Source organism: Cupressus sempervirens, chromosome 10 (assembly GCF_028749045.1).
Source record: "Cupressus sempervirens isolate cs-2001-9-10 chromosome 10, ASM2874904v1, whole genome shotgun sequence".
In the NCBI taxonomy this organism is placed as follows: Eukaryota; Viridiplantae; Streptophyta; class Pinopsida; order Cupressales; family Cupressaceae; genus Cupressus; species Cupressus sempervirens.
Window position 1 is genome coordinate 807,708,598 of NC_143127.1, and position 26,029 is coordinate 807,734,626.

At 33.4% G+C, this 26,029-nt stretch overlaps 1 protein-coding gene and 1 long non-coding RNA gene across 2 annotated transcripts; one reads left to right on the forward strand and one right to left on the reverse strand.

The window, feature by feature from the left end:
- Nucleotides 1-14,971: 14,971 nt before the first annotated feature.
- On the reverse strand, nt 14,972-17,667 carry LOC149536390 (uncharacterized). The gene is made up of 2 exons (XR_016356948.1): nt 17,514-17,667; nt 14,972-15,506 (listed from the first exon to the last, which is right to left on the reverse strand). It is a non-coding gene; the product is annotated as an uncharacterized LOC149536390 (long non-coding RNA).
- LOC149536391 (uncharacterized) lies at nt 16,241-17,855 on the forward strand. The gene is made up of 3 exons (XM_089804344.1): nt 16,241-16,762; nt 16,864-16,977; nt 17,538-17,855. Exons 1-3 carry the CDS (start codon nt 16,650-16,652, stop codon nt 17,647-17,649), a joined length of 339 nt encoding a protein of 112 aa, XP_089660470.1. The 5' UTR covers nt 16,241-16,649; the 3' UTR covers nt 17,650-17,855.
- Nucleotides 17,856-26,029: the final 8,174 nt, after the last annotated feature.

A 26,029-nucleotide genomic window follows, 5' to 3' on the forward strand; every position in this document is an offset into this window, starting at 1 on the left:
TTCCAACTTTGTACCTAAGAGTCTATATGACATAGTTGAGAAAAAATGGCATTATTGTCTAAATCTAGAAAGACAAACTAGGGAGACCACACTGGCCCAAGTTATGCTTGAACTAACTAAGGCACAAATTACTAAGGTTGTAAAGAAGTATGCAGTTAGGTTTACACCTAAATATAGAGCATTTAGCATTTTAAAAAATAATATTAAGGATGTTGTCAAAAAGTCAACATAGATATGGAAACTCATTTATGGGTTAACCATAGTAAAGAAAGGAGAACCTGAACCTAATGAGGTCAAGGATGATGTTGAAGAATATGATGACAAAGATAATATTGTTGGAGGAGGAACAATAATGGAAGTAGATGACAAGGCAATAGTTGAGCCTGAGCAGCCAAAAGAACAGAGTGTGCAAGACACACAATTGTTGAGTGTTAGTCCTCCACATGATACAGTTGAGACAACCAAAATAGTAACTGTCAAGGATGTTTCTGATCTATCAGCTTAGAACATCAATCCCCTTACTGAAGAATATTTGAAGAAGATATTAGATTAGTCTACACTATAGGCCAAACTTTGTGGTAATCCAGTTTTGGTAAGTGTAAATGAGCTACAGAAGTCAGTGACTGATGTTGCAAGGGAAAAAGGTGAATCCAAAAGAACCACCTTCTCTCATTCCTTTAGTTACTAATGTACAACCTTTGGTACAAATTCCAAAAGATACATCTACCAAGGTTGATACAATTGTCAAGATTGACATTGTTGAGAAGGAGATAGCAAAAGAACAAGCCACCACAATAGGACAGCAAGAAACAAGTTAGATAGACTTATCTATACCTAGAACACAAGGTCAAGGTGCAAAACAAGTCATAGTGGCAGAACAAGGAAATCCTGAAGAGAGTGAGCTGACACCTAAGGTGAATGAAAAATTTTCCATTCAAGCTCTAGTAGCCTTACTAGCATCTGGCACTCCTTCCACACAAACTCTTCAGAAGCTGAGTATAGAGTCTATTCCATTGCAAATCTCAGTGTCAAGCCTAAGCTCATCAAAGGCTGAAAAGCTAATTCAATATGGAGAGATAAGCCTTGATAAATAAATTGTTATACCCAAATATGATTATGATACCATGACATTAGAGCAAATAGGCATATTACAGCAGGCCCTAGAAAGGAAAAAGCATCAAGAAATGCTTAGGAGAGAACGTAGGTAGAAGTAGGCACTACAGGACATCAAAGACATCTTTTTAGATGCATTTAGTCTACCAACTCCTAATGAGACAAAGCCACTAATGGAATAGTTGATAGATATAGTGGAGAAGGTCAATAATGAAGACCTTGATACTAATGTCAACTTATTAGAATGGTTAGAAAAGAAGTTCCAAAACAAAGTGAATGAGAAAATATCTAGTGACATAGCACTCACAGAAGTTGTATTGGTAGCTAAGGTTGAGGATGTGAAGAAGGTACTTGAGAACATATTCTCATTGTACACACAATTATGTAACCCATCACTCTTTACCCAAGAGACAAAGAGTCACATTCTGAGTCTGTAAAGCCAAAATTTTACATCAAGGGAAAGACTACCAATGAATCTAGCTCAGAGCGAGAAGCATTTCAGGACATTGCTTCAAACGTAGAGTCAGTTAGTTGTATTGAAAGTAGATGAGGCTAACAAGAGAGCCAAACTAACTAGCACCCAAGCGACCCTCATGAGGATATGAAAAATTTGCACAAGGAGCTAGGCTATGTTGAAACTCTACTGAAGAAATACCCCAATCTTTCTACTTTAGATGGTCTAGTTCACCTTGTTATCAAGCTTGCAATCTAAATAAATTCATTGGATGTTTCATGTGATAACTGGGATGCAACCCTCAAGATAATATTAGATGTCCATAAAACCTTTCTAAACAACATATAATAAGTGTATAGCCCATTGGCATAAGTGTCAAAAAGGGGGAGAGTAAAACAAGGGGAGAATAAGATAAAGGGGGAGATATATATTATTGTCAAGAAGACTAAAACAAAGGAGGAAATATATTTTTGGGGGAGATATTGAGAACAATAGATTAGAAAGGGGAGAATGAAACAAGCCAAATTAGATGAAAGAGTATCAGAAAAACAAGGCATGAAGTCAAAGTGTATCAATTGAGACACATTTACTCAGAAGGAGCACATAATTTTGGTTACAGAACAGACTTATCAACTTAGGGTGAGTTATCAAAAATTTTGAGGTATCTAAGTTATTACAAAATTTTAAAATTTTGAAGTTTTATATATAAGTCGAGTTGAGATATGTTATTCCCGTAAGATTAAGAATTATAATGTATACTCGATTGTTTTTGACACTCATGTCAGAGGGGGAGATTTTTAATCATAAATTGGTTTTGACAAGTGAGTGTCAACACACTTAAGCCATTTACTTAGTTCATGTCGAATGAATAGTACATGCTGAGCACAACATGTAAATATTAGACCATGCCAAGTCATAGTGAGTGTTGAGCCACTCATGTACCGAGTCACTCAAGTGCCCAACAGATAGACCATGCTGAGTGATTCAGAAGCTGAGTAAATAATGGATGCCAAGCAATACAGGAGTTGAATCACAATAGAAAGATCACTGTATGCCAAGCATCAGAGACTTCAGATGTCAAGTAACACAGTTTTGACACATTTGTTTGTAATGTCACAAACAACTATGTAAACCATTTATGAGCCAACTTAAAGATTGAATTTTGATATTTTGGAGATAAGGAAAAATCTCTAGTTGGATTCCCTATGCAATTACATGTAGCCAATTAGAAAATGGGAATGATTAAGTGAAAAAATGGATGAATCTCAGCCATAGGTTCAAACCTAACCCTAAGCCACTGAATTCTTCTTAGGGAGGACAAAACCCCAAACTGTCTACTAGGTTATAAGGAATTGAATGAACAAACAAAGAATTTTACATGTGCAAAAAAAGTATTCATGGTGACTTAGAAGTTATGAAGTGAAACCACATTGCAAAATCAGTTAGAGCAGAAAAAAGGATAAAAAAAAAGATACAACACGAGACATCTGATCAAGAAGGATCAAGAAGACATTGTTTAGAGGTGATCTATTATCAAGAAATCAAGTGCCAACCATAGGATCTATGTTGAGACATTCTAATAGGTGATTTCAATTAAAATCTCTTGACAGAGTAGTCCTAACAGGCTATACAAAATCCTTTAACAGGTGCTTACTTAGTTGTAAGTTAAAGTCCTCTAACAAGGCACACTTCTAATAGGGTGTTGAGATCCTCTAACCAAGTAAGACCTAACCATTTTTGTAAGCCTTTAATAGGGTAGACCTCTCATGGGGTAGATCATGACTCATGATCAGAATATTGTAACCTTCATTGGATACAATTTATTGTTGTAGTAGTGATGATTTGTGGGCATCATCCCCACTCTAGTTTTACCTTCTCACTTGGAGGGTTTCTGGGTAATCATATCTGGTATTATGTGTGTGATGCTTACATGTTTACATGATTTAGATATATATGATCTACATGTTATGTAAGTTTACTCATTAAATGCATGAGATGGATGTGTGGTGAAAGTTTTATGGGTCCAAGTTTAAACTACTAATTCAACTCCCCCCAGAAGTTTACCTTTCCTATTGTAATTCCAACACTAGATTTGTTGAGAGCTTAATTAGAATAATTGTTATATTCTCATTGATGTCAGACTTATTGCTAAGGAAAGTGTCAAACCTACTAGAAAGTCATTTAATAATAGTGTAGAGTGCCATATCTATTGATTGATGATGAGGATTTGAGAAGAAGAGATCATAAGATGATGTTGTGAAAGGTTGATTTGAGATGTGTAAGAGAGATGTGATTACAATTGGCACTTGATAAGTTAGTACTTGACAAGTTAATTTATTGTTAAAATCAATACATGAGGTATAGGAGACAATTGAATGAAGTTCAGAGTTGAAACAAGTCATAATAATAAGATTGACTGAGTATCAATGTTGCATAGTCAATGAAAGAGTTGAAGCAAGAGATTAAGGAACTTAAGCATTGTTGAGCAGAACAGTGTTGCCTGAATGATAATGATTGTCGAGTGATAGTATCAACTAAGTGATCTAGTGAATACCAAGTAGAAGAACATCATGATGACCGAGTGATCCAAAGAAGACTAAGTAGAAAGGTATAGTGATGACTGAGTGACAACAACAAAATAGTTTGTGAATGAATCAAGATTTGTAATCGACGCGATTGAAATCTTTGAGTAAGAAAAATGTGTTGACTATTTTGATTGATGAGTTGTATTATTTAATAAAAGGAAAGGATTAGTTGAGAGGTCAAAGGCTAATTTTTGAGAAGATATTTCTAGAAGTATTTAGAAGAGAAAAAGAACAAGAAGGTGTATAAATTCATTGAATGTTTCAGATCTAATCATAAACCCTAAGATCTACGATTGTGATTAAGCGATAAAAGATTAAGACTACTTATTTAAGGAGGTATGTGATATGTTTTTTGTGGTTGTTGGACTAGAAAATTGTGAAGGCTAGTCCTGACAAACTTTCAAGTAGTTATATTATGTTTGTGAGGTGAAGACTTTCTTGAAGAATTTCCAAGTAGATCTAAGATGATATTATGATGGAGTCAAGTCAATGAACCAAAGTTAAGATGACTAGAGGTCTAAATTTTTTAAGTGAGTTGTATGTTATCAAATCAAAGTTTCACTTTTACTTTCTAACCATTGTGGTAGTTGTAATATATTGTTGATAGGGTTGACCTAACAATTATTTGTAAATCCTTTAATCAAGGTGGCATTCGAATAGAATATTCTTAAGTCCTCTAACAAGGACACTCCTAACAAGGTGATTAAATCCTTTCACAGGTTCACACCTAATAGTGTGTTTTGTAACCTTTAACAAAGTTGGCTTCTAACAAAGTTCACTTTAGAAGAGTGAAAAATGGTAGCATGGTACTAGTGGTTTTTTCCAAATTGGGTTTCTACTTTAAATTGAGGTGTCAAACATTATGTGGATGTTTGTTATGTGTTTATGCTACTTACTATTTTTAAGTTTAAATTTATTGTTTACTGTGATAAATTTCTGATATTTGACAGATATAGAATAGAGAGCCAAAATTAAATGAATAAGTTGGATTATTGTGAATAGTTTTTATAAGTGAATTATTGGGTTAAGTTTATTAAATTTTTAATTGGGGATAGTAGCACATGAAAAATATTATATCTTATGGGGGAGAGTATAGTACATGAAAAATATTATTTTGATCCATTCTTATAGGAGAGATGTGAGTGAGACAGGTTGTAAAGAAATAATTGTTTGAGATTGTACTATCTAAGAGTGAGGTATGTATTTACATTCTTGGGCAGCATAAATATGGGAGTAAAGGTAGATGAGAAAGAAATATATTTGGTATTCATGGTACTTAGATATTTTTCATCTATATTTCCATCAATACTGAAGGGGAATATTGTTAGAAAGAATATTGATGGTATTCTTGTGGGGACATATTTTAGCATTGTTGGAGACATGATTCAATGATTATATGTTGCATTCATGAAAAAAAAATTCATTGATGTCAACCTATACATTATTCTATGAAGACTACTAGAGTTAAAAAGAAGGTTTTTTTAGAGTGATAAATGGTCATCGAGTTATGTACAGTTAGGAATATATTTAGTACTATGTGCATATACTTTAGTTAAGTGAACAAAAAATTATATGAAGATATGATAGAGTTATGTGATGTTTTCTAGAGGTATGTTTTAGATAGAGTTTCTAGAAAGCAGATGTTGGTAAATCAGTTGTATCTTTTAGAAAAGATTGAATTTGATTAAGAGAGATTAGAGGATGGTCAGAGAAATGTTCAAGATGTTATGTTCTAGATGGCGTAAGTAGATGTTCATTTTGTGAGATTTGGAGAAGACCATTTAGATGATTTTTTTGTGAGCTAACTATTGCTTATATCAATGAGGAAAGAGTTTGATTGTGATATAATGTGTATCTTAATAACTTAATGTTGTCCTATAATATTATTCTACATTGAGAAAGCCTCAAGGCCAACTCAATACTTATTTTGGGGACATGGTATAAAGGAAAGATTGTTTTCTTGTTGATTAGTATGAAGTGTGGCAATGAAAAAGATATATTATACAAACTTTGGATGTGAATTATGTTTGATCAGAGAAAATATTGATGTTGAGGATGTATTGTGAGCTTCAAAGGAACTGTATTGACAAAGTAGTCATTCTTTAGTCAATTCAAAGATCTTGGATTTTCTTATTCAAAGGATTATCTAGTGAAGAATGTTTGAGGCTATTTGGACAGTGGGTTCAATTTTCCTCCTTTAAACTCCTTACAGGGTTGGAATCTCATAATAAGGAATCAAAGTGTCTTAACAAGGACTCTTAATACTGATTTTATTTCATTGACTCCTAAAAGGTATATCCTTTCACATGGTACTTTTATATTAGTACATTATCTTGTGGGCATCATTCCCACTAGGGTTTTCCCTTTGATCAAAAGTTTCCCTAGTTAACATATCTAGTATTATTATATATGGTGATATTTATGGTTATTGCATCTATGGTTATAAAAGATATCGAGCTCATGGATACAATATTTCTATTTATCCCATCAAAATTTTAGTTCATTTTTTACAACTTCCTTTGCTCCCACTAAACGATGTCTCCATATAAATAGGGTGGTTCTTTTGTACTAATGGATTCAATAGGCCACCTTCATTTATATAACCTTCCATCACAAATCTTTGTCCAACCTTCAATTTAATGATTCCAAATTTATAGGTCCAGCCTATTTTTAGGTGGAGACTATAGTTTTCATATGTTTTTTTACACTTAATTAGTATTATAAAAATTGTGCTCAAATCATTTAACCTATGGTCTTCTGAAATACTTCTATTAAGATTTTTATGTATTTATTTCTATTTTGGTATTGGATATGGCTAATTTTTTACTAATCTTTTCTATTTTTAGCTTAACAATATTGGGAAAAAGATTAGCAGTCCACATATTTAAGAATCATGGAGAACTGGAAACTTCAACATTGAGTTGATGTAAACCTTGAAATAACGTGGTTAGACATGCTTCAACATTTTGCATGCATGCATGTAAGTTATTTTATAGGAGATGAAGAAGCATTGTAGCGGTAGGGATACTTAAATTAAATAGAGGCGATGAATAAGGAAAAATAAGACTTAGAAATTATAGAGAAATTCATGAGAGTATGAGTGATACCAGTTCTTATTGAATGCTTGGTGTGACAGAGTCTCCAACCTAATATCAAGTCGAATAACCTTTCAACAATAGAAATACAACAGTGTGGAATGGTAGAGTTTATAGTGAGATTTGGGCATGTAATAAATTTCATTTTCTTTTGATGATATCAGTCCTCAAAATGACACACAATGGAAGGCGACAGATTCTAGAGTTATGATAACTATCTCGCATGTATGTTTCCATTACACTCAGTGTTATTACTACCAAGTTGGAAGTTACTAATGACCAATGCACTATATAAAATATTTATAATCAATAGAGAAGAGAGAAACATGCACAAAAAATGTATTCCAAACTAATTTTAACTCATAAGAGACCATTAGATGGGATGAGAGATAAGTAGTAATGGACACCTCCAAATCACAATGTCTGACATTGCAACTCAATGTCAATGTCTTTGCTTTAGTATCTAAGGAATCAAAAATAGTATCAAATGTAAGTTGTAATGTATATTGTCATTTTCCTAAATAGTATGGCTTCTAAAAGCACTAAGAGACTTGCTAGGAATGCAGATGATTATAATCTAATATAGTCATGTCCAAAGGAGAAATTCTACATTGACAAAAGGAAGATAGTAGGAATGAAGATTGGTTAACTCTGTTAGAGCTAATGGAGTACTTCAAACTTCATTAAAAAACGTTCCTTTCAAATGCATCATATTTTATAGAAGTGTTTTCTCCACAACCTTCTTTCTACTAGTCATTTTGTTGTAGTCAACTATTGCTTTTGTTATCCCTTTACATGTTTTTATTTGCAATTTTGATAACTTTAATTTTGAATACACGCTAAGATTATTTCATATGTATTGTCTACCAAAGAGAATGAGTTTTGTTTTCATTAGAAAAACATATATTTTTGACACCATTTGTTCATGTTTATGCATGTAATTTTGTCTGAAACACACAATATACTACTAGATCATTCTAGAAGCTTCATCCTATGAGAATTAGATTAACTTTGGCAACTCCTTTTAAAAGAACTAGAGATCACTCTTACTGAAAATTCAATTACATTTATATTTAATATTCAATAGAGGTCATGATAACTTTAAGGTACAAGTTTTATTGAATAAGCACACAAATCGTCTAACCCATCACTATCATCAAGTCAAACATAAATGAGAATAATAGATTAAATTGATTTAAATACACATATCAATTATTTGATAATGTAAACTTTGTTGATGGTATTTTCTCCCCCTAATAGCAAAAGATGCAACAACAAAAATACAACATTAAACACATAATGTAAAGGCCATAGGAAAATTATACATACACTAAAATATAATAGTTCAAATTAAATTTTAGGGATCTAACTAGTTAAGCTCAAATTAATATTTATAACATAATATAATAGTATCAAAATATCAGTGGCTGCAAAATAATATAATAGTTTCCTTGTCTTTCTCCTCTAAAATAATAAAGTTTTATAAATCAACTAGAATAAGTAGTACTAACATTAAATAATTCCTCCAAATTGTCAATTATCAAATATAATTTTGAAGATTGTAGTTGAGGAATCCAATTGTTCTCGATATAAATGTTTGTTGGAGATTAAGCAATTGCTCAGCAAGCTCTTCTATCTTGGATGAAAATAATAAGGTCTCCAGAAGAGGAGCAAATGGAAGTAAGGCAAGTAGAGGTATAGGGTCATAAAACAAAGTCATATTCAAGTGAACCAACTTTAGATTTCCCAATGAAGAATCTAGAATTACAATATCATACCACTTTTGTGCTCCATAATTAGACCAAAAAAACATTAAGTTTTTTCTAAACATTGAGGTAAAAAATTAAGATCAATAATTAAAAAGTGCAATTTTAATATTTCTACCAAGAGTTTTCTTGATTTTTAATAATCAAATCAAAGTGCAATATATGCTAACAAATGATTTTACATATTTGAAGATTTCACATCCCCTAAAACCCTTTTTTCTCTTTAATAAAAGATACAAATCAATTGCATGGTGGAAACTATTGATTACAAAACATAAATATTTGTAATCAAATAAGACCTAAAAACTTACCAATTAACATAAAATTTAGAAATTCCTATAGTAGGGATGTGTCATGCTTATTTATCATATCCACCAAAGTAATTTTTCTCAATGACTTTAGAGGTGTAAACATTCTAAATTATAGAATATCTATGCATAAGCTAAAGCATTCTGGGAAATCAAATTCCCTCAAAAATAGATTTCCAAACTTTTTCATCAATACAAGATTCTCCAATCTTGGACACTTTGTTATTTCTCTTCTCTAGAGAGGATATATTTAGTGAAATTAGATTGTTTGAACATATATTTATTAGGTCGAGTCCATGCCAATTAAAAATCCTTAAAGTTTTCAAAGCTAGACATAACTGCAACATTATCTCAATGATATTATTATTCAATATGATGTTCTCAAAATTAAAATGCTTTCAAGTGAGTAAAGCCAACTATAAAGTTGGGTATATTTCTAAGAAATTCTTTAAAGATGAAGATCTGAGGCTTCACCACAAGAATATGGATGGAGGAACCTCAACACAAAATACATTTAGGGTGTTCTCTTCATTTTTTATTTCTTTTAGAGAAACCTAATGATGCTGAAAAAATGTATTAACAATGTTACTATAAGATGACACATAGACAAATCTGTTGATTTAATGTTGGGCAAGAATGTCAAGGTTGATGCTACAAGAGAAATCAAAGGGCTTTGTAAATATTGATTAAAATATTAAACAAATAGAGACAAATAATGCAAGAAAATGTTTAAGATAAATGGAAAAATTTTGAATTTGAAATAATTTGCATTGCTCATTTTTGACACAAAAGCTTGCACCCTTGCCTAAAGTCTTACCTAAAGGCAACTTCGTGTAACATGGAAAAAATCTCAAAAGTGTGGGACCTTTCGACTTTATATTGAGTCACTATAAAAGGTTGATTTCCTTACTATCAGGATGCACCTAACTATTTCTTGAGAGAAAAAGGGGGAAGGAATGCATGGAAGAAAACTACCTAATCTAATCTAAGAGGGGGTGATACACCAAATATTATGTTCAACCTTATCTTTTCCCAAGAGTGCATAGTTCATCAATGTAACGTCAAAGCATACAAATTCAATCCTTGCTTAACCCAACAACCATATGTAGATCAAAAACCAAAAGAATGCTATAAGGAAGTTACCTCACTTTATATCATTTTAAAAAGCCAAGTAGATACAATTGTACAATTGAGAAATGAAGACAATACATTAACACAAAGGCAAGAAGGTATTGCACAATATATTAATGGCAAAAGGAGATACAACAGAGGAGTATATTAACTCAGAGGAAAAGGAAATTATAGTAGCAAAGCATAGACATGAAATGCTATAGAATTAGAGAAAAGATCAACCCTATGAAGGGTTACAAAATCTGCTTTTATAGTGCAAGCATAACTCAAATAGCTTCTACCCTAAGGCAAAACTCAACAACTGCATTCAAGAAATTGCAGAGAACGATCACTAAAAATTTGGGAAAGCTCTGATCATGGCACACATCCAAACACGGGAAAATCACTTATTCACCAAACAGAACCTTCAGAAGATAGAAATGGCATCCATTATCACTCTGACTGATTAGATGGATCACCAGATAGTGATGGAGTGTCCCTTTACATTTATTAGGCATGGGGAATGATGAAAGTAGTTGGAGGAGATCAAAAAGATTAGTTCTACCATCAAAGATTTACTTCCTTTGTTATTAGCATGCCAAGTCAGCCATGTCATCAATCAACTGGAGTCAATCCTCATGCTTCACCATGAGGACTAGTCATATTCTATCATTCTTCCACCCTACTAGCATTCAACTTGTGTTTCATGTTTGACTACTTGTGATCGCATCTTTGCAACCACCTTTCTTCATTAGCTATTATTGCTTGCTAAACAAATCAAAGCATAACGTTGCTTTGCAACTTGTCCTTAACTTGTCATAATCAAGTGACAACGTGAAACTAACATCTCACATCATCACCACTTAATATCCAACTAGCACTAGATGCCTATGACCGTATGGAACTGTGATCCAAACTACTAACATAACATTCACGTCCTCACGAAATGATCCTTGACTTGATATGAAATGCCCATGACCATGCAAAAATTGACTTAACCTTAATTTGTTGCTTTCTCTCCACCCAGGCTCGTTGAGACATGTGGCCTACTATTGTTATGTCACTATGACTTTTGATCATATGTTTTCCTATAGCGATATAATGACATTCATAGATCGAATCGATCAAAATATAGCTATGACCCCTCCTACATAGTTTAGCTCCTTGACCAATTAGGAATTGCCACATCACCAAGGTCATCCATATGGTGTCATGCCACAACTCTGTGACCTTAACCCAGGATTATCTTTAACTCATTGTGACTATTTGAACAGGAAGAGACACATGATTGTAGTACTAACTATGGTTCAAGCCATAACTCCAGTGAAGCTATGATGACCATCTGGTCTACTTCTTTCATGTTATCATTGTTTTGTAGCTCAATTCTTAACCCATCATTGACCCCATAGACCATGCGCACAAGGTGATTCATGGCTTTTCCATCCTGATCATGGTTAACACTAAACTCTCTGCGATCATGCGAATGAGGAAGGGTCATGACATCACAACTTAAACCTTGAGTCAAGATCATAACCCTGCAATTTAGCGATAAAAAGAGATCGTTATGTCGCCACTCATAATTGGATGTTAGCCTTCTAAATTGTGAAGTTGCAATGATCGTTGAAAAGACCATGTTGCACATTTACACCTTCCCTGATGGTTAAGACATAAACTGCAATGACTAGGTGATGAAGGATAGTCACACAATCGTGACTTGAATCTCCAAGGGGATAAGCATAAAAAACCTGAGACATGGGATATAAAATGTAACCCAAGGTTTAAATATATCTTTTATAACATTTGATCATTTGAATATTTAAAAATATGACCGTTGGACATGTTTGACAAGCAAACTCAAATTTTGGCAGAAGGGCAAATGTGGCTAACACTTATTATGTGATAAAGTAGAAATTACCCTTATTCTATTTGATTTTCTTCTTCCATGGACTTGTGAGACCAAAACTACAAATCATATGACGAAGTTGGATCAAAAAGAAATTTCAACTACGTACCCCCACACTCTCCTTGTTCCATAATTTATCTACTTATCTCATAGATCCTTTTGGAAAAAAGTAATATGGGATAAGCACAATCATAACTAGCCAAAGTGCAGCTCACCAACATTAGAAATTATACTACAATAAGGAAAGGCACGTGTGAAGTCACTAGCATTTAACAAGCTTCTAGTTAATAATTTTTTGAAAATAAATCTGTAGTGCTTAGCCACAACAAAGGACATTCATGTTTGGAGTAGTAAACATTACCATATCTCAAGTGATGGAAGACATGGAAAAGGGACACAACAAAGCAAAACAAAGACAAACAGAATATTGTACATGCACAGATATTTCTTTTTTTAACAATGCAAGATTAACCACCTTCAAGGAGGAGGCATACCCATTCATGACTAGACCACAGGGTGCTCACTAGTACAGTTATTTCATGTTTTTTTTTCATATACAATTAATATGATCATCTTTACTATCTACATGATTTTTCTTGACATTGAAAAGTAATAATGTATTAATGATCAATTTATTTATAGGTTAGATCCAAACAATATTGTAATATCTCATTGGTAGAAGTAGAAACAAATCCCAAAAGTATGAAAATAAAAAATCAAACACAGTAAATGTGAAAGTGAAATGTAGTTGATCATAGGGAGAAACGAAAAGTTATTAGGAAAAAATTCAGCTATCAATTTGCTTGTCTGAACAATATTTTTAATATCTAGCTTATAGAAGTAGAAACAAACTTGAAAAGTGTGAAAGTGGAAAATCAAACATGATAAATGTGAAACTTGAAACACTCAACTATTAATATGCTTGTTCTCAAATAAATAAATTATCTCTCAATTTTCTTATATTAAGATCAATGTTACTATTAAAATGTACAAAAAGTAAATTTAAAACCAATAAACACCAACAAATGAATTTATAAACATATCGTCTTCTCCTCTATAGCCTAGTTATCTTAGACTCAACAAAATTGTTTGAAATCATTTACAACTTAATTTTTTATTCTTATAGGTGAGGCTTTTGCTCTATAGAGCTCTTGTTTAAGTAATAATCTAATTCTCCTAATTATAAATTAATGAGATTTCGACTAGAACACTTAATCTGTACGTTGAAACTTGTCAATTTTTCCAGTGAACCTTTGTAGGTGACTGAAGAGATTGTCATTTATGGAGCTCTCTGTAGAGGTCGTGGAGTGTGAAGTGATCAAAAATGTCATTCACAAAAAAATGGTACTTTTGGCACACTAATGGACCAATCTACAATCAAGAAAGCTAAAAAAAATCAACTATTAATACGTGAATTATCATTTTTGAAAACTTTTTTAAAACGATAATTAGAAAGTATCTATAAAAATAACCTGATCATTACTAGATCTCTTCCCTCTATTTGTGTGTGTCTATAAATAATGTGTAAGAGAAAATTTTGTAATATAACACATGGAATGGTTAAAAGAAGGTGAGATGGGTTGACCAACAATATAATGATCTAAACCAATGGTAAATGACAAATGAACAATAAGAAGGCTAAAACAAAATCAGTGGAAATTAATCAAACGTCATGTAAAAACAACGCAGAGAAGAGCTAGCCCTTAAAAAACAGTGAACTCAATTTGAAACTTACAAGCTTAGTGCAAACCAAAATTTTGTTTAAAAATAAAATTATACAACATAGTGAACTTCAATTTTAAATCTTACAAATGTTGTACTTCAATTTTAAATCTTACAAAAAAAAACTTACTCACCTAATTCAATACAGTTTTTAAAAGAACATTCCAATAATAGATTTTATAAAAACAAAGAACTCCTAGCAGCTGATGAAAAATACAATGAGCTCCAAAGAGCTCCAGATTTTAACTATCTGACAGAATGCACAAAGAAATTTGCAGACACCATGGAATCTTATAATGGGTTCATTCATTTTATACTAATTCAAGTCGAATCACCTTAAGAACAAAATCACTTACAACAATAAAAATGGAGCCATGATAATCTTGTGAAGTTAATTGACTGATTGGCATTTTATCTGTAGTAGCCTTAACTCGTTCCCTGAGTCTTGGGATCAATAATTCCCAACCTGGAAATCTTCTCTTTGATAGCACTCAATAAGATGAATAATAAACATGAGAAACAATGAATATTTTGCTGCCAAAAATAAGAATCTACAATTTCTCTTTAGACCTACTAAGAAACCAACTACACACGAAACCCCAGTACCAAAGAATCTAAGCCTTATATGCCTTCATTCCTTAGAAGTCCATTTTGGATTCTGTTCAAAACAAAATATGTTTATATAAACATCTTAGTATTAGTTAATTCGGCAAACATGAATAACAATAGATTTTAAGAATACAAGTTGCGATTGGTAGATTTTAACAATAAATTAATTACCATACAAACAGTCTCCCCTGCTCCTCCGTGTCTTGCTCCAATATGAGTGGTATCCTTTCCAGTGGCATAACTAACTTGAATGGAAAGCAAAGATTCTTTACTTGTGGTAACAGTGACTCCATTTATTCCTTCAAATTATCCATCGTTCCAATCTATCCCCCCTCCTCCACCAAATGGCCCCAAACTATTGTAGCTTCCATCGCTCCTACTGAAAGATGCCTCAACATAAAAAGGGCTAATTTCCAGGTTGAGTGCAATGTCTAAGCCTTTTTCGCTTAATATTAAGATAACATCACCATCTTCATCGGTATATCTTAAATTAAGGTCATCGGCAACCCCATTCAGCTTGAAAAGTTTAATAATCTGTGATTTCAGATCATGCAGAGATAAATGCACACCATAATAATAATCAGACCATGTCATCATGTCTTCATATTTTCACCTGAAAAAAATCTCTATCGCTGATCACATTAATGAGGCCAAGAAATAAAACAGCATTGCCACGACCATCTAAGAAACACAATATATTAAACAAAAAAAACTCATCTAATCAGAAGCTCAAGCTAATTTTTTTTTTTTTAAAAGCCTAATTCGATTGGTCTAGGATCAGCTCGATCTAAATCCCTTACCTTAACAACTTCGAATGACATCTTTCAGCTTCCAATTGAATCTGAAATTCAAATTGCATAACAAACTTGTCAAATACAGCAGCTATCATTTTCTCATGAAATATGAATCCGTGTTTAGCATACGTCTTAGCAGCATAATTATATGATTAGCAAGAAATTGATGCTTGCTCTGGCTAATTAATTTTGACAAAAAATGGCGATATTGGCAACATTTAGAAACAAAAATAGGTATGATACTCCAACTAGAATTGTTCACTTTCAACTTGCTGAAACCTGAACATAAGTATTTAAAAATTTATTTATGATTCATACTGGTCCATAGCTTGTGGGATCGGGAGGAAAAAGTCACATATGTAACCTATTGATGTCATTTCTATGACGGTTTTGCTAAAACCCAAGGAAGGAAAGGATGACAATTTATGTGTCCAAAGCCTTATCTTACCCACAAAACCAACAGGGGCATACACATTAGTAATTATATCATCAGGAAAACAAGACAGTTGATGTTCATGTATGCATTGTCGTCACGTCCAACCTCCAATTATCGCTACCTTCTCCCCTAATTATTCCTCATAAAAAGTCCAAATAATGATCGCACATGTACTATAGCGGGTCACATGTACTATTCGTTGATCATTTTTAAGTTGTCTTGGTTGTTGATTGGTCCATTCGTGCAAAAAGATCAATTTTTTTTTGGGTGAGTGGCTATTGGGGGTTTTTGGTCCATTCGTGCAAAAAGATCAATTTTTTTTTTGGGTGAGTGGCTATTGGGGGTTTTCAAGGGTTTTAGTGGCCGCTTTTGGACGAATGTTTTATGAATGGCACTTTTAGACAGTAAATGTGGAAAGCCAAAAGATTAGCTTTAAGCTCTTCACTCGCCTAAATCAACAAATTTAGACATACAAATTGTGTACAAAGTTAACATAGAAGACTACTGAATTGTTCCCTATTAAATAGTGAAATGTCTGGATCATGCCGATGAAAAGAGAAGCGATCTACCGATAAAAAAAAATAACGAGCCATACCCTGAAAAAAAAATGTGACATTTTATTAGTCCATATGTTTTTATTTGTTTTTATTTTTGTCGTTTGTCATTTTGTTTCTACGTGAAGTGACGAATATCATATGTCAGTTCTCCAATTTAATAGTAAAGACTAATTTTGTTTAATATTAAATAAAAGTTTATGATTTTCATTATCTTTTGGGTTATCCAGTCGAGAGACATGCCAAGACGCGAGCATGATGTCTCCTGTTACAGCAGACGCAAAGCAGGGGCTGAGATGCCTGTTAGCCCTAAGTAAATATATCAAAACTCTTTTAAAAAGTTTTAAAAACCTTCCATTTCATACGATACAGGTTTTCTGAAATATTTATTGTATTTGCGGATAATAATCACAGAATAAGTTCTACGGCCATCGCATGTCCGTCCCTTTTCAACAGCTGCAGTCGCCTCAGCACTCAACAAAGGCCAAAGGTCTGCAACATGTCGCGATTTCCATGTCCTTTTCATATGTGAGTGAAAAAAGCCTACAAAATGTACTAGATTACGTGTTTTCAAAATATACTTAAATTTAAGCAACTTGAACCCCTGTCTGTATGAATCTTAGGGCGAACTGAGATTTTGTCAGGTTTTCTTTAACTTCACCGGATGTACATAACTGTCTAAACCCTAAGCTATGTTTCGTATGTAACTATAAAAAAAATAGAAATAGAAATAGCAGGGTTTTTCTTGATGATTAAACCTAATTTCGAAGAGGCGTGATCAGACTAAAACACTAACAGGCGTTTACAAAGCTAATGACAAATTAGAAGTAGAGACAGCAGGGGTTTACAAACCTAAAGTGAAAAAGGGTTATGATCCAATAAAACACTGCAAAATAAACAATGCGCTGGAAGCGTCCATATCGAAAATGTTAAAAGAGCAAAACTCCCAAAGACTTGAATGCAATAGAGACTTACAAACAACAAAGCTTTCCAAAGCCAAATTACACGCAATCTTACGCTCATTTCTTTCAGTAAATTATAGATCTTCACCAAATTTTACTCACCAATGCACTTCTTTTTTAAACCAGGGAGACAGGGGTTCGATCTGTGTTCCCCACTTCAGACCAGCTTTGGTTAATGAATGTGAAGGCACACAGGAGGCAGCAGGAAAACCAAGTGTGGAGCAGATTTCCGTTGTAAAGAAACATTATAGAGTGATTCATTTTATATGTATTGTATATTAACTTCTGGCACACCTCAATGTAATGTGTGGAGACTCAAATTTCTAGTGTACAATTTATTTGAGTCGCCTGTATTTTGTGTTCTAGTTATATTGATGTATTGCTTATAATTACTCTTAAACATCTTAAATAGTTCTTATCTAAAGAAATTTAATTTGTCTTAAATTTGAGTTATTTTTAATGGTGTTCTAATGTTTTGTGTTTGTTTGTTTTTTGAATTTATGTCTATACTTTTGTGTCTTTTGTAGTGATTTAGACAACCAATTGAAATCCTTGTTAGAACCTACCTTGTTTAAGTATTATTTTACATTAGAGGTCGTCCCCTTGTACTATTCCTTTGACATTTTTGAGCCTCAAAGTCTAAAGGTATATTAAGTCTAAGTCCTTTAGGAGATGACCTCATAGTGTAGTAGTTGGTTGCAAATCCTTCCATCTAGGAGGTCTTGAGTTCAAATCTGCATTATTCAATGAATAAAAAATGTCTATGTCCTTTTCATGCGTTGAATGTTCATATACTCACATTCATCCCATACATTAGTATTCATTCCATTCATCTTCACTTCTCAAGCTAGAACATCTTGTACTCTAAAAATATTACTAAGTCCTACAAAATTTAACTTTTGACACCGCCCTTAATTGGGTACCCATTTCCATCAACCCCTAAAAAATCAGAGTTCTACCAATTCCTCTGTTTAACTGATTAAACTTGGAATTTTGGCCTTGCCCTTAATTGAATATCTATTTTTCCACCAACCCCCAAAAGTTTAAAACTTTGTTGATTGATTTATATAGCTTATCTAAGTTGTACATTAGACTAGTTCCTTTCTTCAGCACCTAGTAATTACTATCTTGATTCTTCAATCTTGACATATTGATGCCTTGTCCCTATTAGAGGTTTTTATTTGAAGTCATTTCCTTGATTCAATACCTTGTCAAGCCCCATATTGACTCCCTAATCCCAACATTTTGATGCCTTGTTTCTATGGAAGTACCCTTTCTTTACCTTCACTCTCATAACTACTCTATTATGACTTTGTTCTCACTATTGATTCCATGTCTGCTATGATCCTTAGCATGAATATAAGTTACCCCAAACCTAATAGTTGAGAACTCCCACATGTTATATAGTGATTCCCACCTATTACATACCTATGTCTAACAACTATCATATTTAATATGTTAATATCCATAAACAACTTTTCATCATAATGGAATCAATCTAAACAAATTTAAGCCTATAGAGATGATAACTATAATGTTTTAAAGTTGTAATCAAACAAATTAGGTTCTTGCAAAGGAATATGTCTTCTTTGTGCCAATCTCCTATATTGCAATGTGATCAATTAGCAGTTTTGTTAACTATTTATTTTTATACTTTCTACAAATCCCCAAAACTCAAAATGAAATAACAATTTGACATATCCAAGAACAATGAACTAGTTAAAATATTTCTCTACACTATGAAAAGTATAGAGTAGTTTACAAAAAACACATGTCTCTACAACTTGAATAGATGAGAGAGCTCCAAGATTCAAATGAACCATATTAAATCTCCTCAAAAACTCCAAGTTAGATACCACAATGTATATATTAGCTAAAGGAACAATAGGAGAAAAACGTTAGTTGTAAAATTGAGATTAGTGATAAATCTTAGCAAGCACAACTATTTCTTTCTTATTCAAATATCAAATGATGAAAAACATTGGTGTGAAATCAACCCTCTTCCAGTCTCCACAATGTATGATTTAATTGGTAGAAAGGATATAGCTTAACACTAAAGACACACATAAATCATCATTAAATGCTTTATCATCCATGTCAATCAATCCCTTCCCATAAATACATGTGTATTGTTGTCCACTAGGATCTATGATAACAAACAACACTCAAATAAAGAGATCATGATCTATGATGAATCTATGCGGTGCAAGGCTCCTGTAGTCCCTTAAATTATCCCATAACATTGTATTAATGTATTTCATATCTCCTATAACATTAAAATTAATTATATTTATTATATTCATTACTTATTTAATTGGATTTATTTGATTAAATATTGTAAGAATTTTCCTCAAGATTGATACAATGTAAGGGTTTCTCTAAGGCAATATATGCAATGGCAAGATCAAGAGCTTAATAGATAGCACAAGAGAGATAGGAAAAATAATATCAATCGATTAAGTCAATATTGATCAAAAATACAATGCTTAATATCCTACTGCCTACTTGATATTCAAATTGTGTACAATGTAGATGTGTTTAGGTGACTCGTGATAACCTATCAACTAGACAAGGTATAATCACATGTCTACCAAAGGTGTATCATCCTCCATTCTATAACAAAGTACATGCAACATGTGCAACAATGAGAGGATGATAATGTGATAATAACACAAGTTTGATTTCACAAACAAAAAGGTGTGAGACAATAACTAAGTGCGAGTAAATTTCTCTGAAACCATGTGCTAAAATAAAATGCAAACTCCTATGTGTCTTAATGACAAGTAATATGCAAATGCATTATCATTAATAAACTTTGTAGACACCCTAAAATTAGCAAAGACCTGGAATAACATAAATCTCAATCGAACAATGAAAATTAAAGACAAAATAAGATAAAGGAGGAAAATAACGAACTTTCAAATCGATTGCAACATCAAGTCATTTGAGTGGTTAATTAATTAATCACCTATCAAATTCAAAAAGATCAAAGTCACTTTTAAAGAGGAAAATCAATTCATAAAATCATAAAACAAAATAAAAAGGAAAAAGGTAAAGAAAAAAGTTGAAAATAAATGCAACATTAATTTAATCAACAAAAAGACTCTTATCCTCTCAAAAATGAAATTCACCTTTTTGGAATTTTAAAGAATTGAAAATCCCTATTTATCCTCACAAACCAAGTCTATTGGACCGGTCCTCTTGGGGTCTTATGAGATATTTTTAGTTTCACCATTACCCCTAGTAAAAGGTAAAATCTAGGTCCTTACTCTAACCCCCTTCTAAAATCCTATAAATAGAAAGGAAAATCAAGAGCAAAGGGACCCAAGTTTTAGGCATCCATACTATAGGCATATTAGAGCTATCATTTAGCATCATTGTTGTAGAGAATTAATGTCATTCTAGCATCATTTTAATACCTATTTAGCATTAATTGGCATTGTTTAGTCTTATACATGCACATATCATAGCATTTAGTGTTATTCTCTTAATATAATTGGCATTTTATATAGATCTCCTATAGACTTTCCTAGATTTGCATTAATAGCATACTCTCGTTCTAGAACTATCACTAAGATGCTAGTCTGAGAGAAATTTTAGCAGTTGTAGTTACGGAAACATGAGATGTTCATAGAGTCTTTATTTAACAGTGATTTCTTGGGTCTAGATTATTTCATTGTTATTCTAATTGCACTCTGCACTATGGTCTCATGAATATGTGATTCCACCATGTGCAAATTGGTGTCCACTGTAAGGCTTCGTTTCAAAGCTTCATTGTTCTTTAACTTTTCATTCTAATCTTGAATCTATTCGTAGATCTGTTTGTTACTCTTGGTCCTTGTGCAAATCAGACTTGTTATAGGCTTTATAGCATTTAGAAAGACTCATAATAGGAACAATAACCTTTCAAAGATGCTCCCGAACTCATGAATACTAGATTTGAGATTTTTTTGACAGTCTGATCCTTCTAAACACTGTTCAATGCTTTTGATTTCTTTCATAACATATTTTTAGTGTTTTGCAACACTTTTGAATTATTTTATAGCGTATTTACCATATCTTTTAGCGCATTTACATGTTCATCTAGAGCTTTTAAATTGATATTGCAACGCATTTGAATAATTATGTAACACATATGCAAATTTATGTAACGCATTTGATCAGAGGTATAAATTGTCATATTTAACCTGTAGATCTAATTTTTGGCTATTTATAGGTCTCTTTTGGACTAGACAGGAACTCCTAGGTCACTAAAATGGCAGATAAGGGAATGAAGATAATCAAAAATGTGCCTAGACTTTGTTAGCATCGACTCAAGTAGGCATAAAACCCTTGTCAATTAGATTGTGACATTTTAAAGTTCACAACCTAGCATAAGTAAGAAGTTTGATTTGGTGAATCAGTTATCCAATTAAAGCATTTATCAACCTTAATTAATCTTAACCATGCAACCAAATTAAACAACAACCATAACAAGATGCACATACACAATTATACCATATTTGTTAACTAGGGAAACCCTTGATCAGAAGGAAAACCCTGGTGGGAATGATGCCCACAAATATATATATATATATATATATATTCCTTGTTAGAGGATGGACCCTATTAGGAGTTGTGCCAACCCTATTAGGAGTTATGGAAGGTAGAAGGACCCACTGTCCAAATAGCTTCTGGGGTAAGACCACTAAACATCACTATCCAACTAATATCTCAACTATTCCTTGTAGAATAATTGTTTGTACTATGCTTTATTCTCTTTTCTCTATCCTTTCAACCAGACCAATCACTATTAGACCTTGTAGACTAGGTCACGAATGTCAGATCCAAATATCAAACCTCAGATCTCAAAATAAAACATCGGCAACTAAGTTTTCTCCAACTTCGCTCTGCTCTGCTTATCTTCGCAATCAACTTGTTTCTCTTCTATTCTTCTCTTCATGCTTTATGCAATCATTCATGCATAACAAAGGAAAATGTCCTTCCTTTATATCGAATCCATAAAATAATTCCTTGAGTCAGCTATTACACCTTCTCAATTAATTATTGTAGGACCTCATTAAGAACATGTTATACTTAGCGATAACATCAATCTATCACCTTGTAACTTGAATATATTTTCGCACATGTAATATTATGACAAGAGAGCCTAGCCACATCATATCAAATATGTCTTCTACACGCCTTTAACCTTGCTTCTCAGAATAACAACCCTGCTAAGAGATATAATAAGTTTACCAGAACATGCTTTTGTAAACTCTATCTTAGAACAATCTTCACCAAAACTTGCATAACTTCTTCTAGACTTAATATCTTTTGCTCTTGAGGTTAGTTGCATATACTAGACACTTAGTAGTATCTCCCTTTAACCTCACTAGTGAAAATACTCAACGATCTATCCTTACCAACTTGATCTTTACCGTTGTTCTTTTGTCAGATACCACATAAAAATGTTATGTTGACATCAATCACAAACACAATCATGAATGTAACATATCATGATGATAATGATCTAATCATGTTCCTACAATACTCCCCCATAGGAATATCATTAGGATTCATGATTCCAGCTATCTCCCCATTTGGCATTGATGGCAACATAGATGTAAAAAAATCTAGTTCCAAGAATACCAACTGTAAAAGACTGTTATCCTTTCTTTTCAAATCTTCTTCATCAATCATTCTCCCCCATTGATATACCTCAATGTGCTATGTAACTTATCCATGTATCAAAATTTTTTTCATGTTGTAATATCTCCCCCATTGACATCAATGTCAAAGGTTTCAACAACCATCTATCTCTGCAACAACTGTTTTTGACTTGCTCAAGTGTCCAAAGACACTATTTTTAAAAAAAAATCTATCAAGAGTCCTAGATGACTCTATCCATCATAGATACTCCCCCATACAGGAAGCATCAACATTTAGTCTAAACAAACAATAGTGCTCTGATTCATTGGACTGATGCACTCTTGCATCATCTACTCTGATGTAGGTAGGCGCATAACCCCTAGCATACCTCGCAAATACTCAAGTCTCTTTGGGAAGAGGCTTGGTGAAAATATCTGCAATCTACTCTTTAGTGCTTACATACTCCAATCTAATTTCCTTTTTTGCAACTTTCTCTCTCAACATGTGATATTTGATAGAAATGTGCTTAGTCTTAGAATGCAACACTAGATTCTCAGACATATTCACTGTGCTTGTGTTATCACAATGTATGACAACATGTTCACTAAATTCTATCCTTGTATCCTTCAGCATCTGCTTCATCCAAACAACTTGATTACATTTTTTTACTATTGCAACATATTCTACTTCTGTTGTACTCTATGAGATACAATCCTGCTTCTTGCTTAACCAAGAAACCAATCTCCCTCCAAGAAAAAATGCTCCACCATTGGTGCTCTTTCTGTCATCCATACTGCCTACCCAATCAATATTAGTATAAGTATATAAAGTGAAATCATTAGATCTGTCATACCACAATTTGAACTTTGGTGTTCCCTTTAGATATCTAAATATCCTTTTAACTATTACATAATGTGATTCTCTAGGATCAGCTTGAAATTTTGCAACAATTCCAACTGCATTTGTTATATCTGGCCTTGTGTGAGTCAAATATTGCAATCCTCCAATCATAGATCTGTACTTCTTCTACTCAACAATAGGTGTCTCATCCTTTATAGATAACTTGTGTCTAGTTACCATAGGTGTTCCAACTGGTTTACATGTTTCCAAACCAAATCTTTTCAGTAGATCTTTCAAATACTTAGTCTGAGAAATAAAGATTCCTTCTTTATCCTACACAATCTGTAATCCTAGGAAGTATTTCATTTCCCCTATCATACTCATTTAAAATTCCTTCTTCATTTATTCTACAAACTTGTCACTTTCATTATCATCTCCTCCAAATATGATGTCATCAACAAATATTACCAAAATCATCAATCCATCATTTGTTTCTTTCCAATATAGATTATTGTCTGTCATACCTTCTAAATCCAAGTTTTCTCAAATACTTGTCCAACCTTACATACAGGGTTTTCGGTGCTTGTTTTAAGCCGTATAATGCTTTCTTCAATCTGCATACCATGTCTTTGTCATTTGTTAAAGGAAAACCTTCAGGCTACTTTATGTATACCTCTTCTTTAAGTTCTTCATTCAAAAATTCTGACTTGACATCCATCTAATATACCTTGAATTTCTTATGTGCTACATAGGCTAAGAATAACCTTACTGCTTCAATTCTTGCCACAGGAGCATAGGTTTCATCATAGTCTATTCCTTCTTACTGCAAGTAACCTTTACATACCAATCTTTCTTTGTTCCTTACAACTTCACCTTGTTCATTTATCTTGTTCCCACAGAAAGTGGTGAACTTAACATCACAGCCTCCTAAACAGCATGCTGTGGGGCATCCTTGCCTTCCTCATCTCCTGAAATCATTTGAAGATCCAACTTTCCCTCAGCCAGAGCACCCTTAGTCAATTGGGGTTGGACATTAATCATTTGCCACTCCCTAATGACTAGAGAGGAGTTCGGGGTTGTCTCCAACAGCTCAACCTAAGGAACAGTCTTTCCATCCGTGCCTAGAGGCAAAGTGGAATTAGAAGGTTGTAATTGATTTACCTTCTTTGAAGCTTCTGCACCCTTCTGATTCACCGAAAGAGGACCCTTCTAGCCCTGGTTGGTGGTCTTTTTTTTCCATACTTTCTTGACCCTGGAGAGAGAAGCAACAGAGGGATTCTTCTTCTTCTGAATTGACTTTGCTTTCAGGCATTGAAAAGCCTTATGGCCTGTCTTAAAACAATGATAACACCCAAAAGGGACACTCTCATAATCCAACTACTGAATATGCATGCCAAGTTTTGACTGAAAACACACCACTTCAGGCATATCATCCCCTTCCCTAACACCTATACAAATCCTTGCATAGGTTAGCCTGCTCTTAGAAGCAGTAGTTGGGTCTATAGAGAGAAGCTCTTCAAAAGAACTGGCCACACCCATAAAAACATCCTCACTCCAGAATTCCAAGGGCACCTCAGGGAGTCTAACCCATACTGGAGCTTGCTAATAGAAAGATTCATTTAAATCCAATTTTGAAGACCATTTTTGCAGCACCAGGGTAGCCCTTCCAATGATCCAGGGTCCTTTACATAGGATGTTAGCCATATCCTCTTTACAGGTGAATTCAAAAGAAAGAAATCCCTTTGCCATAGCAGTAACACTGACCTGCCCTTTCAGACCCCATTTCTTCGATGTGAAGGATCAGACTACATCAATGTTTGGTCTCTACCCCATAAACTTCCCCACAAGTGTGGAAGCCATCGTAGCAATACTGTGGTCAACAATTTCATCTGGAATGGAAATCGTACACGATCCCTTTTCCAGACCTGACACAATCTTAACCAGAGGGAAAGAGGACTTACTCGAAGGCTTAACACCAAAGAGTGAGGCCCATTTACTGGGAGATTCCCTTGTCTGTACACCTTGGATTATGTTTCTAGCTTTTGGTAGGTTCCACCGGCTACTCGTGGGTCCCCATCCCCAGACTCTGCCTCTCCATAGACAGCCTGGATCCCATTCTGCATACTTGGTTTTCGAGATCCACCTCC

Excerpts from the sequence above, each read along its gene's own strand:
- LOC149536391 (XM_089804344.1), top strand. The coding sequence starts at position 16,650 with ATGATTTTCATTATCTTTTGGGTTATCCAGTCGAGAGACATGCCAAGA. Across the intron at positions 16,763-16,863 it reads GAGATGCCTGTTAGCCCTAA|AATAAGTTCTACGGCCATCG; the intron begins GTAAATATATCA and ends TAATAATCACAG. Across the intron at positions 16,978-17,537 it reads TTTCCATGTCCTTTTCATAT|GGAGACAGGGGTTCGATCTG; the intron begins GTGAGTGAAAAA and ends TTTTTAAACCAG.